At 44.2% G+C, this 17,375-nt stretch overlaps 1 protein-coding gene across 2 annotated transcripts; it reads left to right on the top strand.

Moving 5' to 3' along the window:
* The first annotated feature begins 207 nt into the window (after positions 1–207).
* On the top strand, positions 208–15,119 carry lonp2 (lon peptidase 2, peroxisomal). 2 transcript variants are annotated; one of them, XM_084017599.1, is made up of 17 exons: positions 213–717; positions 2,744–2,879; positions 3,326–3,439; positions 3,949–4,080; positions 5,000–5,122; positions 5,200–5,363; positions 6,246–6,340; positions 8,160–8,278; positions 8,365–8,504; positions 10,320–10,461; positions 10,585–10,735; positions 11,351–11,477; positions 11,586–11,725; positions 11,905–11,990; positions 13,121–13,328; positions 13,858–14,048; positions 14,143–15,119. In XM_084017599.1, exons 1-17 carry the CDS (start codon positions 485–487, stop codon positions 14,371–14,373), a joined length of 2,532 nt encoding a protein of 843 aa, XP_083873725.1. In that variant the 5' UTR covers positions 213–484; the 3' UTR covers positions 14,374–15,119. The 2 variants fall into 2 exon arrangements, 1 of the variants encoding a protein (XP_083873725.1); XR_014597736.1 differs by lacking the exon at positions 11,905–11,990 and having other exon boundaries at positions 208–717; positions 14,143–14,283.
* The last annotated feature ends 2,256 nt before the right edge of the window (positions 15,120–17,375 follow it).

The raw sequence follows: 17,375 nt of genomic DNA, 5'->3' as shown, positions 1-17,375 counted from the left end.
CATCAAGATTGTTTTGGTTCATTAACTTTTCATCACAGATCATCTTTAAAAAAGCAGGATGACAAAAAAAAGTGAGGGGTGAAGCAACGGGCGGCAAAATTGATTCTACAGCGTTGATCAACACAAGTAACGCTCCAACCGTACGGTTTGTCCCTGCGTGCTTTCCGTAGCCTTCCGGAGGATATAGGAAGTAGTATGAGCAGGATGAGGGGGGAATCGTAAATGTGTAATTTCAGGGTAAATAATGTCGGTAAAGTGAGAGTGAAAACAAAACCAACCGCGTTTTAATCGCGTTGTAATCTTTGAATGCGTGTCTCGTTAACGCGTCAAGTTTAATCATGTATTCGGGTAGCGAGTGGTGGGGGTTTTATTTTGAAAGGACCACTCGGAAGTGTTTACACTCGTCGGGCTGTTTTAACTTTTTTTTTGTTAGTGCTTGTTGTTTTAGTTTTTGTGCTACATACTAAGGTGAAAACGTCAAGCAATGGCGTCCGGCGGCGGGATTCAGATACCGAGCCGCCTCCCGCTGCTGCTGACCCACGAAGGGGTGCTCCTTCCGGGCTCCACCGTCCGCTTCAGCGTGGACTCTCCGCGGAACATGCACCTGGTCACCCAGCGGCTGCTGCGGGGCACCTCCCTGAAAAGCACTATCATAGGAGTGATCCCCAACACCAGAGACCCAGAGCACGACTCCGACGACCTCCCCACCGTGCACAAGTAATACAACACTTTCTTAAATGTCTATATATAGAGAGTGGAGAGTAAACGTGTATATTTTGTTTTGAAGGTTGGAGACCCCCAACAGTCTCCCCTCCAAGTAGACACAACTCAAATATGTGCCATTCACTTGTGAAATCCCAATGTGTACATTTTTCATATATTTCTCTAAAAATAATAGAATAAAACAATTTGAGAAAAACATGAAACATTTGTTAGATTTCAGACACACAGATGAGCATTTATCAGGTTGGATCTACTGGCATGTGTGTGTCAAACGACTACAGTGTTTACCTGCCATTAATATTTATTCTAATGTCTTCATTAGTTTGTGTTTGTTGTTTTCTCACTGAGTGATTTTTGTTCTAGAGAATTCTGATCACTCATCACAAATAGGATGAGGTCTGTTTGTTTCACAAGCATTTCCAGGATAACAAACAATCTGGCGCCGATCTGCTTTATCTCATTATTTAAACATGTAGTCTGGCTGAAAATGGGGAAACTGAGATGTGAAAATAAGTCTCCCCCGCCTCGTGTCAATGCAGCATTCTCCCTCTATTCCCACCCTCATTAACAGCGAAGCTCTGGATGTTTTCTATATAAATATGTCAAATGTAAATGTCCAGATGATTTGCTGCTTGAAAGCTAATCTCCGGTACAGGAAAAATAAAATAGATTGATGATGTGTGCAGTTTCCCTGCAGCCAAGCACAGAGCTGGACTTGAACCTTTCACCAGCCGTCTCATAGGTCAGTCTGGTTTCTAAGTACTTCAATCCAATCAACTTTATTTAAACAAACACCAGGTGCACAACAACATGAAACACATTATATAGAGTAACACAATAGAAAGATACAAGTAATAGAATAAAATAAATAAAATGCACATGATGAAAATATGCACATATACACACAAAATCACAACATCAACACCCTGCATGGTGCCAAAAGCCAAAGAAAAGAGGTTTGTCTCTATCTCGACCACAGTTTACTGGAAACAAACTGCGGCACCCGCGGGTGAAGCACTCATCTTGGTGTCTTAGCGCTGCATTGTGGCCTCCTAATCAGCCAGCTCAGTTGGATTAGAGGCTCCAGGATGCAGAGAGAGAGCTTATACATAATAATAATAAAAAAGAGAAGAAAATCTGATGTCCCTGTCTCTCTTGGTTGTTGCCGTTGTGGTAGACCACAGTAATGTGGATCTTAAGGGAAAAGAGGGATTAAATGGTGGTTATATGCAATCTGCTTTCCCCCTTAAAAAAAAAGAAAACCACGGTACATGTGTGTTCAGAAGTCTTGTACTCTGCGGTGGTTTCCACTTCACATGAAACCCAGGAATTTGTGTCCTCTGTAAAGCAGAAACACATTTGTTTGGGTGCCAGAAGCTGTTCATGGGTTTCATGAATGCAACGCTAAGAGTCTCACAACATCCTGCTGCAGCGTCACGCTCATATTTTGAAGCTGCTGAAGAAGCCGTCAGAGCTGTCACGGGTTTATTGCATTGTGGGAGTCTCATGTATAATATTTTATTGTGTTCTATTTCAGTGGCCGAGGCCGTCCCGCTGCATGTTTTGACAAACGTGTCGGCGTCACCAAAGCGACTTTAAATTAAGCTCGTTTTCCTGGAAGTTGTTGTTTTTTTAAACCGCTTCCCTTTCGGCCTGAGGCGGAATAAAAGTTGCCGATCGATGATTAGAAGTCTGAAAACAAGCAGAAGTTTTTGTCAACATGTGAATCATCCTGCGTGACGGAATCGGTTTAAGATCTTTGTTTGAAGTTTACTGCTTCCGGTGTGAAGCTGGCAAAGCTCGGCTCTTGGTGGTTATTGACATGAGACTCAAATTAGAGACTTGCCTTGATCGGGGTCAGCAGGTCACGATCTGAGCGAAACGATGGGAGGGGCCTCACGCTGCCTCTGCCGGTCATCCATGATTCAAAGAACCACAACACTCAAACCTTTCAATTTATGGTTGAGTGTGAGTTGATGAAGCTCAGGCTAAACTGTCATCTGTCTCCCCCTCTCTGTAGAATTGGTACGGCCGGCATCGCGGTGCAGGTGGTGGGCAGCAACTGGCCGAAGCCACACTACACCCTCCTCATCACCGGATTGTGCCGCTTCAAGGTGTCAAGTCTGCTTAAGGAGCGACCCTTTGTCCTGGCAGAGGTAAAATATATATATATATATTTTTATATATATATATATGTATTCAACATCAGTAAATGGTTTAAGATGGAGTTGTGTGAGAGAAAACAAAGCTGGGAGCCGTTAGTGCTCATATAATCCATCTTGTGAAACTAATTCATATTAGCCAGCACAGCCTGTTTTCTATTTAAATGAAAGTGTGTATAAAGTAATGGGTGGAACAACTTGGAAACTATGTCTTTCTGAGTTTGTTTTTCTGTAACAATGACAAGAATAAAACTGAACTGAATCTCCTCATTTAGTTATTTCTGGTGAATCGGTGTGAAATATGTGTTCCTGGTTGTAGTGACTCACAGCTTCGTATATAACAGACCAAAAAAACCCCGTCGCTCAGCATTTCACAAATCCAAACGTGGATGAATATGTGCCTTCTCTAATTGGGTGAAAAACACATGTTGTTGTTGCAGGTTGAGCAGTTGGATAAACTGGAGCAGTACACGACCCCGCCAACGGAGGGCGTCCCAGCGGAAGATGGAGCGCTGGGCGAGCTGTCCCAGCAGTTCTACCAGGCTGCAGTACAGGTGTCTTCATTTCAGATATCTTTATTTACCAGACAACAAATAATTCAAGATTAGATTATGATAATTACAAAAGAAAAGAATGAGCTTCCTGAAAAATGACCTTTTATTTCTTTTAAACCCACAACATTCAGTGTTACTCCTCTCAGCTGCCTTCGCTGGTACGTCACAGCATTATCTTGGAAAAGTGGGCACATAAATATCCATCAGGATGAATAAAGATCTTATCTTATCTTAGCTCACTGTGGGATGACTTGCAGCTTGCAGGTGTGCAGCACACATGGCTTCATCGTGTGTTTTTGCATTCTTAATTTAATCCACGGTTAAGCCTGAATTCCTGGAAAACCATAAATAAATCTGTGGAATGTCGAGGGTTAATGACAAGAACACATACGGCATTCATCATCATCCTCCAGAGGCGAGATAAAGGGACATGGATTTGCATTGCACGTATATAATTGTGTGTGTGTGTGTGTGTGTGTGTGTGTGTGTGTGTGTGTGTGTGTGTGTAGCTGTTGGGTATGTTGGACATGTCCGTTCCAGCGGTGGCCAAGTTCAGGCGTCTGTTGGACAGTCTTCCCAGGGAAACTCTCCCCGATGTGGTCGCCTCCATGATCCGCACCTCGAACAAGGAGAAACTTCAGGTGAAGCCGACTGTTGCCGTCTTACTCATATTTTTATTTATGTTGTATTTCTGTGAAACAAACCCTTGGGGAAGGATTGTCGTGGCTTTTGCACAAATCGGACAGAAAGAGGAACCTGTGTAAATCTCAAAGAAACGCAGCCCTCACTGCGCTGCAAAGCAAATAGCGCTCTGATTGCATGTGTTTGAAATTGAGTAGTAGACACTCGTTTGGCACAAAAACGTTCTCTGCAAAATGAGCCTCGTGGAGTTGCAGTGTCTTCAGAGAGCTGGTGGTAACGGGGCGTCTCGCCCACATCGCTCTGCTTCAAAGCGCCCTGTTTGACAGGCTTGGAAGTCGAGCGCTTGAACACATCATCATCACTGAGAGACAGACTGACTGGGATGTTTATTCCCCAAAAGGTTTCTATAATTCATTTAAATTTTTGAGGAATGCCTCTGTCCATCTCTGCGTCGGTCATGACCTGCAGCTTGTGGTCTAAAAAAATAACGTTTTTCTTCTTCTTCCCATTTTTCTATTGTGTTCTTGGCACAAGGGCAACGTTTTCACTTTGCGGCATGGATTATTGCAAACAGACACCAAAAAAAAAAGGGTCAAATTGCCTCAGCTGTCAACATGTTTGGCCGTGGTTTTGCATGAACACTTAAAAAACAAAACTTTACATTTATCCCGGTCTAATTTTTCTAACAGCATCCACTGTTAGTTTAGACAGTGAGAGATATCCGATGCCCTCCCCCCCTCCCCCTACAGACCCGACCCCGGGACGCAAATTCACAAAGAATGGAATGCGGCCGCTGATAGCAACATGACCTGCCCATCGCCTATCCATCCCGTCTCCAGGCCACGATTCACTCAAACGATTGTGTGAATAACATCCCAGCGTTTTGAAATCCAGGTTCTGTCCTCTCTCCCTGTGAAGGTTCTGGATGCGGTGACCTTGGAGGAGCGCTTTAAGAAGGCTCTGCCCATGTTGACCAGACAGATAGACGGACTCAAGCTGCTGCAGAAAACCAGGAAAAAAAGTCCCGACAATCAGAAGCAGGTAAGGAAACATTCTTTCCTTTCCAACGACGTCTTATCTTCTGTGCCGGTCACCTCGCCTGTTTCTCCTCGGTTCAGGTGCTGTCGGTGCGTAAAGGCGGCGTGTTCCCAGGCCGGCAGTTCAACCTGGACGAGGAAGATGAAGACGAGGATGGCGATGACACCGCAGCCTTGGAAAGGAAGGTCCACGGGGCCAAGATGCCCGAAGCTGCACTCCGAGTTTGTCTCAAAGAACTCAAGAGGTGAATCATGCCTTGAGTTTGAGCAATAGAGCTCCTATTGGTCAAACTCAACATGTCACAGTGCCGAACATGCTTTTTTAGATCAAGTACTTATAATTTCATTTTAGAAAAAAACTTTTTTTTATATAAGAAAACAACATTTTAACGGGTAAAAACATAATTAACTATCAGATATCGCCATGAAAAGCCCCCTGGTTGATTCCTTACATTGAGAATTATTAATTTAATGTTTAATTTAATAGTCATTATCTTATGATATATGTGCTGATGTGCATACATTTCCAGGGAATAAGTCTGTGAATGAAGCAAGAAAAAAAAGTTCTTATTCATTTCATTGACATATTGGAGTCAAAGGGTTTTATGTTTTGCATCGCTCCATAAATCAGAAAATACTGTAAATTAACAGCCATAAAATCAATTTGCACTCCGGCTTATAGGGGATATAATGTAACATATAAGGCTGTGAATGATATATGAACGACTGTAAAACATACGTATAGATGAGAATAAACGAGTTTAACATGAATGAAAGTAAAAATGTAACATTTCATCATGGAACTTCCCCGTTTGATTACTCACATTAAAACAATATTTTTTTAAATGAAATGTTATTATCTAAAGCTAAAGTCCGGTCAATTAAGGAGAATAAAAAAATGAGAGTTTTGAATGTTTTCGTTCCACTAGTCTGAAAGGAGACGCGTTATTGATACAAAATCACCCATAAACTTAAAAGAAAATGCATTAAAAACATGTATTTGCCCATTAAACCAAAGGTTGATCCCTTCACATCATCACTCAGGTCTGTTTTTGTCTTAAATCAATGTCCCTGATGACTGATCCGTGTTGGATTTAATCTCATTCATGATTCATTATTTTTGTTAGATTGAAGAAGATGCCTCAGTCCATGCCTGAATTCGCCCTGACCAGGAACTACTTGGATCTGATGGTGGAGTTGCCGTGGAGCAAAAGCACTAAAGGTAAACAAAGTCCAGATCCACAAATACAAATGTCACATGCTTTAAATACCGTGTGACATCACTGCGCTGCTGCAGCAAACCATCGCGTGTTGAAAACGCAGCGTGGTTCGGCAGTGGGAAGCCACATTTTCATTTTTTAAAGAGATACATGTGCTGACGGCAAGTTAGGGGTGATAACTGCGTGGTATTATTCCATTTTTAGAGATTTAACTAATAATAATGATTAGTAAGATCAAATAATGAGGCTGAAATAATAATTTTATCAGATCAAAATATTATTTCAGCATCATTATTTGATACATCCACATTTTAGTCCTTTTATGCTGAAATTCTGGTGAGGATGAAAAGCTGGACAAGAAAACACGGCCACGCTCCCGGGAGGAGTCGAGTTAGTAATCTATAGACGGCCGCCTTAATAATACTAGGAGAAAGCACAAGGGCTCCGGGGAACAGAGAGAGGTCGAGAACGAGGCTCAGTGTGTCATTATGAATCCCCCCGGCAGTCGAGACCAATAGCAGCACAGCTCGCTAAGAGCTGGTTCAAGGCCAACCGAGCCAGCCCTAAGTGTTGTCAAGGAGGAAAGCCTCCTCTTAAATGTGTCTGCCTCCCGAACCAGAACCAGAAGATGGTTCCACAGAAGAGGAGTTCCATGGCTGAAAGCTCTGGCAGGAGCGACTACGTAACCCTTTATTCTGAGAGCGCCTGGTAGAGACAGTGGGGTTTAATGAGCTTCCACGATATGATGGGGCCGGACCATCTTTGTAGGTGAGGGGAAGGATTTTAGACCAAATCATGTGACTTTGCCGCCGTGACTTTAATCGGTAACACTTTAGATTAGGGACCACATATTAACCATTTCTTATTAGCTTATTCTTATTAAGTGGTTTACAACAACTCACTATCAATAAGCAGTGATTAGGAAATGATTGATGGAAAACTCTCTCAGTAGTTAATGGCCTAGTAGTAATAGGATCATGCAGAATAAGGCATTAGTAAGTGATTTATAATGGCTTAAAAACAGCCAATATGCTACTAATATGCATGCTAATAAGAAACTAGTTCATGGTTAATATGTGTTCCCTCATCTAAAGTGTTGCCCTTTAATCACACCGCTCCTTCCTCCCGCGGCCGTCTGTCCTGACCCACGCAGCCTAAACACACCCACACGTCACAATGAATGGGAGGCCTGTTGTTTTTCACCCAAAACACCTGATCCGGTGCCAACGCAGCCCTGAGGAGTGTTTTAGCATTCACGGCAAAATATGCTCCGATTTAACCGGATCGACTAGCTGGGGAACACAGAGGGGCATTTAGAGAGAAGTGTGTGGATATATTACACATTAATAATATAATAAAAGGTGATATATGTGAGTGTATATGCAGCTTTAAATGGCTGACGTGACGTCGACGCCGTCTTATTCCTGTTATCTCTCGCGTCTAAATGTGAACCCCGGATTAATTTCCATAAAAATCCCAAAAGGAGTAATATTTTGTCTTTGACGGGAAACCACACAGAGATGGATTTGCGGTTGCATCAGGACCGCTGGCTGGATGAGTTCATGAATATGATATGATGGCATAAAGATGTGTCCTTCTGGCTCCGCTCGCTGACCACGTAATCAGGTTCAGCTGATTGCAGGGGTCAGAGGTCATACTGAAAAGTACAGCATGTCCTGCACAACGAATCCCGGTTTGGGAGGATTGTCTGTCTCCCTCCTCCTGTGTCCTCACCTCACACCTCACCGTCTTCACCTTCGCTAACTAACCTGTCCTCTCCCTCTCTCTTCTCTCGCCCCGCCCCAACACAACGCCCTTCAGACTGCCTGGACATCCGAGCTGCTCGCACCCTATTGGACAACGACCACTATGCCATGGACAAGCTGAAGAGACGCGTGCTGGAGTACCTGGCTGTGAGGCAGCTGAAGACTTCCCTGAAGGTGCATCAAAAAAGGGGATTTTCTCTTTGCTTATTTTTTGTTTCTTTCTTTATCGTCACCGTCATTTATCCGTTCCATCTTTATAGGGGCCCATCCTGTGCTTCGTGGGGCCCCCGGGGGTCGGGAAGACCAGCGTGGGACGCTCCATAGCGAGGACCCTGGGCAGAGAGTTTCACCGCATCGCTCTGGGAGGCGTCTGCGACCAGTCGGACATCCGAGGACACAGGTACGGCGGGATGCAGCAGATGTCTCACACACTTCATGGAGAGTTTACTGCAGCTTAAATCCACATCAATATAAAAGTCCTGAGACGTCTCAAAGACAATCATTTATGGACTTTTATTAATAATAGACTGCAGTTTTGTTGTTATATCCGAGTCATAAGTAATGGATAAAGTGGGATTCAGGGAGTTTGTGGATGTGGAGCTGACTTTGGCGTACTGGAGAACAGCGCCCTCTGCTGCCGACTTTAAGCTCTCTTTCAAACCCACTCCATCACACGACCACATCTCAGCATTTCAAGAAGACTTGTGTTGGAGAGGAGCAGTGAAAGAATCTTCATCAAAACGTCCAACAAGCTGGCTGCAGGTGTGTCGACCGCTCGGGGAAATCATGCCAGTAGCTCTACCAGCAGCTCTCCGGGCGGTCCGGCCCGGGGCGCTGCTGGTAGAGCTTCACACAGCGAGAGGCCTACGTCGCCATATTTACACGAATAGTTAATATTCTGCAGAATAACAACTCTCCGGGTCTCCAAAATCGCAAAAAACACGTTTTTCGCTCATGCTACCTCTGAGAAAAAAACACAGAAAACCATATCCATCCATCCATCCATCCATTTTCTACCGCTTATCCTGTATTTAGGGTCACGGGGGGGCTGGAGCCAATCCCAGCTGTCATTGGGCGAAGGCGGGGTACACCCTGGACAGGACGCCAGTCTATCGCAGGGCTAGAAAACCATATATTATATAATATATATATATATATATAACATGTCAACATCATTGTTCACATTCGTCACTTGTATTGCACCTTAAAAAAAACAAACAAAAAAACGTAAAAAAAAAGGGTGCAGAAGGTTTGGAAACACAAACTGTTTACACAACTTCCAGTAAATCAGCCATTTCTCTAAAGTTTCCGTGGAGCTTTTGAGCTTTTGCAGCTGCAGCTCTGAGCTGCATTTAAGGTTTTGAACGTTGTCATTTCTAATTCCCGTAAATAAGACGAGACATATCTATTTTATTATCATGGGATCCCATCGGAGCTTGCATGTGGAGAAAACAACATGAATCGTGTTCAACAAACAGACGTCAATTTGATAAACGATGCCGTAACGTCAGATAGAGGTCAGATGGAGGTCATCTGTTATTTCCTGGCAAAAAAAAACCCCGGTGTTAATAGAATACATGTTTGTTTGTTTTTACAAAAGACCACATCGGTTATGGAATTAAAGATACATCAGGGGAAATTACTGGAACACAAACAGTGAAATCCTAATGAAGTGCAGTGAGTCTTGATGGTCTCACACATGTTACACGGTTTCTTTTGGGTGGGTCAAAAGGTCGTCAGAGGTCTCAGCTGGCCTCGGATCAGTCTGTGAGCAAACATCTGTGCCGAGTCTGGAGTCAATCGTGCATATATCGTTAGGTTGGACGGTTCATCTCAGGATGCAGAGTTTGAAAGAAGCGGCGTGGAGATCCGGACTCGGATCCAGATGAGAGGCACATGTCTGACGTTCTACCAACAGCAGGTGGTCCGAGCCATAAAGAGATTTGAACTTTACAGTCAATTAATCAATGTGTTCAACGAACATCTATAAACCTCTTGAGAGGTTTATTTTATTTTTTTATATCTTTTCTTTGAACCCTCCGAAACGGCACATTTCACGCTTTCGCCATCGCAAATGCTCGACACGTGCTCGCATTCGCCACGGAGAACTCCCTGTCGACGTTCTGCTGTTGCTTAGTGATGCGATGAGTCGATTAGTGTGTCAATGTTGCACGATTTAAAAAAAAAACACACAATTCTGCACTTTTGTGTCCAGGCGCACGTACGTGGGGAGCATGCCGGGTCGCATCATCAACGGGCTGAAGACGGCGGCCGTCAATAATCCCGTGTTCCTCCTGGACGAGGTGGACAAGCTGGGGAAGAGCCTGCAGGGAGACCCCGCCGCTGCTCTGCTGGAGGTCAGACCCCCTTCTCCAAGACCACTTTGTGTACTCAGATCCACAGAGGAGGATTAAGGCCACATGTGATCCTCCTCCAGATGTCCACTTTCTGAAACGTCTCTCTCTCCACATTCCCCTCAGGTCCTGGACCCGGAGCAGAACCACAGCTTCACAGACCATTACCTCAATGTGGCCTTTGACCTCTCCCAAGTGCTCTTTATCGCCACCGCGAACACCACGGCAACCATCCCCCCCGCCCTGCTGGACAGGATGGAGGTGCTGCAGGTCCCAGGTGGGTTTTAGCACATACAGACTGGATAGTGTTTGGTTTCTAAGATTCGGTTAGGAGATGTTTTTGGTGGCAGGGAAGTAAATTGAGCGTGTAAATCCGTGAGTAAGTGTTTAATTTGTCAGTAATTGGAGAGATTACGGGCTGGAAGAGCCGAGTCGTGCTGATCAAATTACAATTTAGTTTGTACAACTTAGCAAAATTACTTAATGAAGTCCTCAAAGGCCTTTCTGTGTGAAATGTCATGAATAAAAAGCTCTGGAGCCCCTCGTCCCACGCTGCCTCTGATTGGCTCGTTGCCTTCGTTGGTTAGATTGATTAGGTTCCAGCATGAGTGGGATTGGTGAAGGGGTAAAAAATATATAAAAGATGAGCTAACCACTCCTAGCGTAGCACTCCCAAATCTGCATCCAAACTGTCAGCAGTCAGTTGCATTGTGGGGAACGTAGGCGCAACAAAGAAGGAATGATTCTGCTGCAGATTAAGATCCTACAATCCTGTGTGTGTGTGTGTGTGTGTGTGTGTGTGTGTGTGTGTGTGTGTGTGTGTGTGTGTGTGTGTGTGTGTGTGTGTGTGTGTGTGTGTGTGTGTGTGTGTGTGTGTGTGTGTGTGTTTCAGGCTACACTCAGGAGGAGAAGGTGGAGATAGCTCACCGTCACCTGATCCCAAACCAGCTCGAACAACATGGATTAACACCTCAACAGCTGCATATACCACAGGACAGCACACAGGCTATAATCAGCAGGTACACACACGCACGCACACACACATTCATTCATGTAAAACACCTGTGATCACCTGCGATCACACCCGACAACCAACCACCTGCTGGTTTTGTGTGTGTTTTTCCCAGCTACACCCGTGAGGCGGGGGTGCGCTCCCTAGAGAGGAAGCTGGGGGCGATCTGCCGAGCCGTGGCCGTGAGGGTCGCTGAAGGTCACTGGGTCCCCAAGACGGAGACCCGGACCCCCGAGAGCCCAACACAGCAGGGGGGTAAGAGCCTGAGCCCCCCCCCCCCCCCCCCCCCCACTTGTCTGTTGCCTAATGATCTTATTAACACAAGGTGGTGCTAGTCGGCTTGAAAGGGCAAAAAGTGACCAGATGTTCTACTGCAGATGATTAAAGGGGAAGTTGCAGTTATTTAGGATTGAATGAATCTCCCGTGTGCTCAGACAAGGCGGTTCCCCCGGAGATGCCCATAGTGATCGACCACGTGGCCCTGAAAGACATCCTGGGACATCCGCTGTTTGAAATGGAGGTAAGCCACCGACATCCACAACGCACACTCGCAGAGCTCAGAGCAGAATTCATCTCCAAATATAAATACACACATGACTCACGACAAGTTGGGATAGTTGGCTTCAGGGGAAATGGAAAGAGTTGACGCTGCAGTGATATTATATCATGAAGGTAGGGCATTTAATAGAAGCATGCAATGGTGATTTCCTCATCTCAAACTAATTCTTGAAACAGAAGCCAGCAGCAGTGGTGAGTTTACCACAACAAAACATGTCACTGTCTCAATAACCTGTCATGTGACCAAAGGACGTCCACGTCTCTGCTTTCTGGGACTCTTCCAGTCTCTCTGTGTCTCCATAGCAACCTGCTGATGACACTCTGTGACGCTCTAAGCTCATTGGCCACTTCCGTCTGCCAACATCCTGTTTGAATGGCGAGGTGGTTGGTCTCATGATGTCATAATGTGAACAGCGTGATGAAGAGGATGTTTAAATGCCGACTCTAATTGAAGCAGGACATTGATTGGTCGAGTCAAGGATCAAACAGCTGTTGTGAGTGTTGCCGTTCAGCTCCGTGTTAGAGAACAGCAAGCTGTGCAAAAAGAAACATTGGACAGTTGGACATGTGCATTCAAAGGTTTAGGGGAGGTCAAATTAAGGTCACCTGGAAAGGTTAAAGTGCATTTTAGGTTCATCCTGAAATCTCACCTGAAAGCTGAACTTTTTGTGAGTCGTGTCTTTCTTTCCTGCGGCTGTCTGACCTTCCTGGCCGGCTGTCACGGTGAACATGTCTGACAGCTGCTGCAGATAAAGTCAGAATAATGCAGCGGCTACTTGACTAGTATCTTACTTTATAATGTGAAACACGATACAGTTTGTCGGGCGTTTTCTGTCTTTTTCATATTTTCTTTGTTCTACACTCCTTCAAAAAAAAACAAACATGAATGAAAGATGAGCGATTACAAACCCTCCTTGAAGTCATTATGTGGTATTCTGTTCAAATTCCAGCATTATTCCATTAGCTTTACGTGTGTGTGTGTGTGTGTGTGTGTGTGTGTGTGTGTGTGTGTGTGTGTGTGTGTGTGTGTGTGTGTGTGTGTGTGTGTGTGTGTGTGTGTGTGTGTGTGTGTGTGTGTGTGTGTGTGTGAAGGTGTCCGAGAGGCTCACGCTGCCCGGCGTGGCAGTGGGTCTGGCCTGGACCCCCCTCGGCGGGGAGATCCTGATTGTGGAGGCCAGTCGGATGGAGGGAGAAGGTCAGCTCACTCTGACCGGTCAGCTGGGAGACGTTATGAAGGAATCCGCCCATCTGGCCATCAGCTGGCTCCGAGCGAGCGCCAAGACCTACCAGCTCACCAACCGCGAGTTCATTTTCTATACTGTTTCCACACTGTTCTATATCTGTTAGATATCTATGTTATTTTAGACCATCAGGGTGGAACGTGAGAAATAAACACAAATCTATCATATTTTATTTAATTCCCATCTTGGTCAGACTCTTCTCTACCTCTCCTCTTACAACGTGACGTTACCATGGTTACGCCAATAAGCCTTTCTTGATGCGTATTTGGTTTTCCTAGCAGCCTCAATCTAACTGATCAATATTAGTGAATGTTTCTTGGCTTAGTTCAGAAGTTTAGCTGGTGTAGAATGTGTGTTAAATGTATTATTTCTTCATTATCACCCATTTTAAAAACAAACACATGTAACCAGGCAGCCTGTGTAAGGAGCAAAGATCTGTTTTATCTTGTGTTTTAAAGACAAATATGTGTAATATCTGGAGTGTTTGTCAGAAATGGTACCCAATAAACACAAAGGAGCACATTTATTTGAAAAGCCCATATGTCGGCAAGTAAACAGTGTTATTGTCATTTCTGTGGGTTTGAACAGTGGTGGGCGGACCAGACCCGCTAGAAGGGACGGACATCCACCTCCACTTCCCCGCCGGAGCCGTCACCAAGGATGGCCCCTCTGCAGGCGTTACCATAGTAACCTGCCTGGCCTCGCTGTTTAGCGGCCGGTTGGTCAGATCGGACGTCGCCATGACGGGAGAGATCACGCTGAGAGGGCTGGTGCTGCCGGTGAGTTCTCAGTTCAACACATGACAACGTTGTAAATATGTATGTATTTATTATTTATTTATAACGGGATTCATTCTGTTTTTTTCTCCTTCAGGTGGGCGGGATCAAGGACAAGGTCCTGGCGGCCTACAGGGCCGGAGTGAAGCGTGTCATCCTCCCCAAACGCAACGAGAAGGACCTGGAGGATCTCCCGGCCAACGTACGAGCGGACCTCGACTTCGTCACCGCCGCCAACCTGGACGAGGTGCTGAACGCCGCCTTCGACGGAGGGTTTCCGGGGTCGGCCGGGATCCACGCGCAGCCACAGCTGAGCAGCAAACTGTGACACGGGAAAGGACAATACTTCCTGGAGGGATTCTTCGAGGTTCGCTCCGGTCTCCTGGTTGGGAAGGCGCTCCGGTTTGTGGAGTAATATTTCAGGAAACGTCAGAGCTGCGGTCTAAAACGGTGTGTCATCACTTATAGGCTACCATTAGTAGTGTGCAAGTGTGATTACCTTCCACCTCCCCCTTCCCTCCATCTCTCTCACTCACAGCATATTTACATGAAACTGTAGCACTCATGACTTTTTAATTTAAAATCTAAAATAAATAGCTAATTAAAGATGCTTGAAATGGTGTTTTTTTTTTTGGTATTCCTTCAGAAATGCGTGACTTAAAGCATACAAAAATACCTTGGCTGAATTCACCCTGAAGCAGATAAGAACAATTGGATGTTCAACTCCACAGGTGTGATTTTTATTTCTTTTATTTTTTTCATTCTCCCCTGTAGCGATGTAATGGGAAACACCAGCGTGCAGAGTGCTTTCCCCCTCATCTATAGGCAGCCATGGAGTGATTAATGGAGCCACGCAGGACATTCTACACACATGTATAAAAGCCAGGAACATCAAAAGAGTTGTGTGAGTCACGTGCATTCTAGAAATATACTTTATTACAACAAAATATAACATCAGCACTGATGTTCACCAATGTGAAGGATTACATTTAGTTTTTAATCTCCAAATAAAAAATAAAAAAAGCTTAATTATATTGTGCAGCTCCCTTTGTCTTTTTGTCTCACCATTACATTGTAAGTAGTAGCAAAAAATAAAATAAAACATCCAACCTGCAATGACCGGGTTTGTCCACTTGGGGGCAGCAGTAAGAAGCTATAACTGTTAACACACGTCGACATGGAGACCTGGGGTGCAGTCGAATAGTCTTTGGGTGCAGTCGAATAGTCTTTTTTGCTTAGGAAGGTTCCTCACTGAAGAAGTGACCCGGAAGTAAACAAGTGGCCGCCATGATAAGAGCTGTTCGGATTCTCTAAATGCAAAGGAAAGGAGCTCCAATGCTTCCTTTCAGAGCTCCTTTAGCATAGGATGCAACGGACCTTCCTATGCGATAGGAAAGGAGATTACGCCGACCCACAATTCTTTGCGAGAGCAACATTTAAAGTGCCGACCACCTCGGCCATTCATGAAAACAAACGATATGTGCATTTACATATTTAACAATGACTTTCATGCAGACATATAGTAATTGGAATAGTGATGATAAATGTGTGTGGACAGTGATAATAATTGAATGTTTTTTTATTTATTTATTTCAATCATGTTACAATGTTTGACAAAAACGAAACTAAAACCATAAATGAATAATAATTAAATATATATATTTTTTTTTTTCGCTTTGTGTTCGCTTTGTTTTTTGTTTTTTTTTAGAAACTTTATTAAGTCATTATGGTGCAATACAATTCAATACACCAACAGAACATCGCCAGGGGTTTCAATACAGACAATGCAGAGACGAGCTTTCATACAAAAACATTATAAAGTGTACATAAATTCAAAGTCTTTATAGCTTTCATGTTGATGGATTTTTTAATAGACTTGATGTATTGTTTGGCTTCATTTTCAAAAATAAGAAAAAGTGGTTTTTGATTAGTGTAACGACATTTATGAATGTGCCATTTGGCTAATTGTATAATAAGATTGATGATATAGTATTGTTTTTCTTTAGAAGATGGATTGTCAGTGAAGCCAAACAATACATGTTCAAAGCACAGGGAAAAAAGAGGTTCAATCGAAAAACAAATCAGATTACAAATATCTTCCCATAATTTAGTTGAGAGAGGGCAAGACCAAAATAAATGAAAAATATCTTCAGGGTGTCCTACACAGAAAGAGCAGTTTAAATCTATATCTTTTTTAAATCGTTGTAAAAAAAAACTTTTCCTTTAGCATAGGATGCAACGGACCTTCCTATGCGAAAGGAAAGGAGATTACGCCGTCCCACAATTCTTTGCGAGAGCAACATTTAAAGTGCCGCACACCTCGGCCGTTCATGAAAACAAACGATATGTGCATTTCAGTGGCGAGCGGTGACCGTTTACTGTGGTCATGCTGAAGTGTCAATACCATGCGCGCCCGTGGGGGGGCATTATATTTTTTAATAAAAAATATAATATGGTTAGTGGAAACAGCTTGTAGTGATCACGTTGGTCCAGAGTACATTTGATCACTATAAGCGGTTGATTTCTAAAACCGAATTGTTATTACAGTATTTCACTTATTTTTTTATGGAGAACATCATCTAAATGCCAGTTGTATAGTTTTTCAATGAGAAAAATGTAACGAAGCGGTCGTCAGCGCGATCCTCTCGTCAGCTCCAAACTCACCCGTCTGCACCTCAATCACAGACCACAGCTGGTTTTCCGCACAGCATTTACAGTAACTCACTGACACGTCTCAGATCAGTAGGCGCTGCTGCCGGTGTGTTTTTAAAACGAACTAGGCTAGTAGCGCCGCAGATTTCTCATTCCCCACCTTGTTTGACTGAGAGTGTTTCGAGATGGTTTTCATGAATGAACAGGCAATATGTCGCTGTCAGACCGGATCGTTTGACGGGAGGGGGGTCGGCTAGCTAGCCATTTATGTTTCTCATACGCGCTAGCTTGAAAGTGACGGACGGAATTCTTTGCAGTCTTTGTGATATTTACTTCAGGAGTTGGCCGACCACTTGAAATTATAGCTTTCTTTTCCTCAAAAGGTCTCCGCGAAAACGGCACTGAACGCAAAGCCTGAATATAATCAATATTTTCAGCCATTTTGACCAGGCTACACAATGAATGAACCACTACAGTTTCCCGCTGAACAATTCAAACAAGTCATTTTTGCGCATGCGCGTTGGCAGATAAGCTGCTTCACTGACAGCTTTTTTGCCATTCAAAATGCTCATCTACAGTAAACAGCCTTTAGCAGTAACTGTACTAGTCGGTGTCACAGTGCGCATGCGCGAAACAAGCTGTCAGCTTTCCAGCTTTTCGCAAGCAAAACGGGACAGA

This window comes from Eutrigla gurnardus (genome assembly GCF_963514095.1).
Source record: "Eutrigla gurnardus genome assembly, chromosome: 9".
Classification (NCBI taxonomy): domain Eukaryota; kingdom Metazoa; phylum Chordata; class Actinopteri; order Perciformes; family Triglidae; genus Eutrigla; species Eutrigla gurnardus.
This window is presented reverse-complemented; position numbering and strand designations above follow the sequence as displayed.

Excerpts from the sequence above, each read along its gene's own strand:
- lonp2 (XM_084017599.1), top strand. The coding sequence starts at position 485 with ATGGCGTCCGGCGGCGGGATTCAGATACCGAGCCGCCTCCCGCTGCTG. Across the intron at positions 11,478-11,585 it reads ACACAGGCTATAATCAGCAG|CTACACCCGTGAGGCGGGGG; the intron begins GTACACACACGC and ends TGTTTTTCCCAG. Across the intron at positions 14,049-14,142 it reads TGAGAGGGCTGGTGCTGCCG|GTGGGCGGGATCAAGGACAA; the intron begins GTGAGTTCTCAG and ends TTTCTCCTTCAG.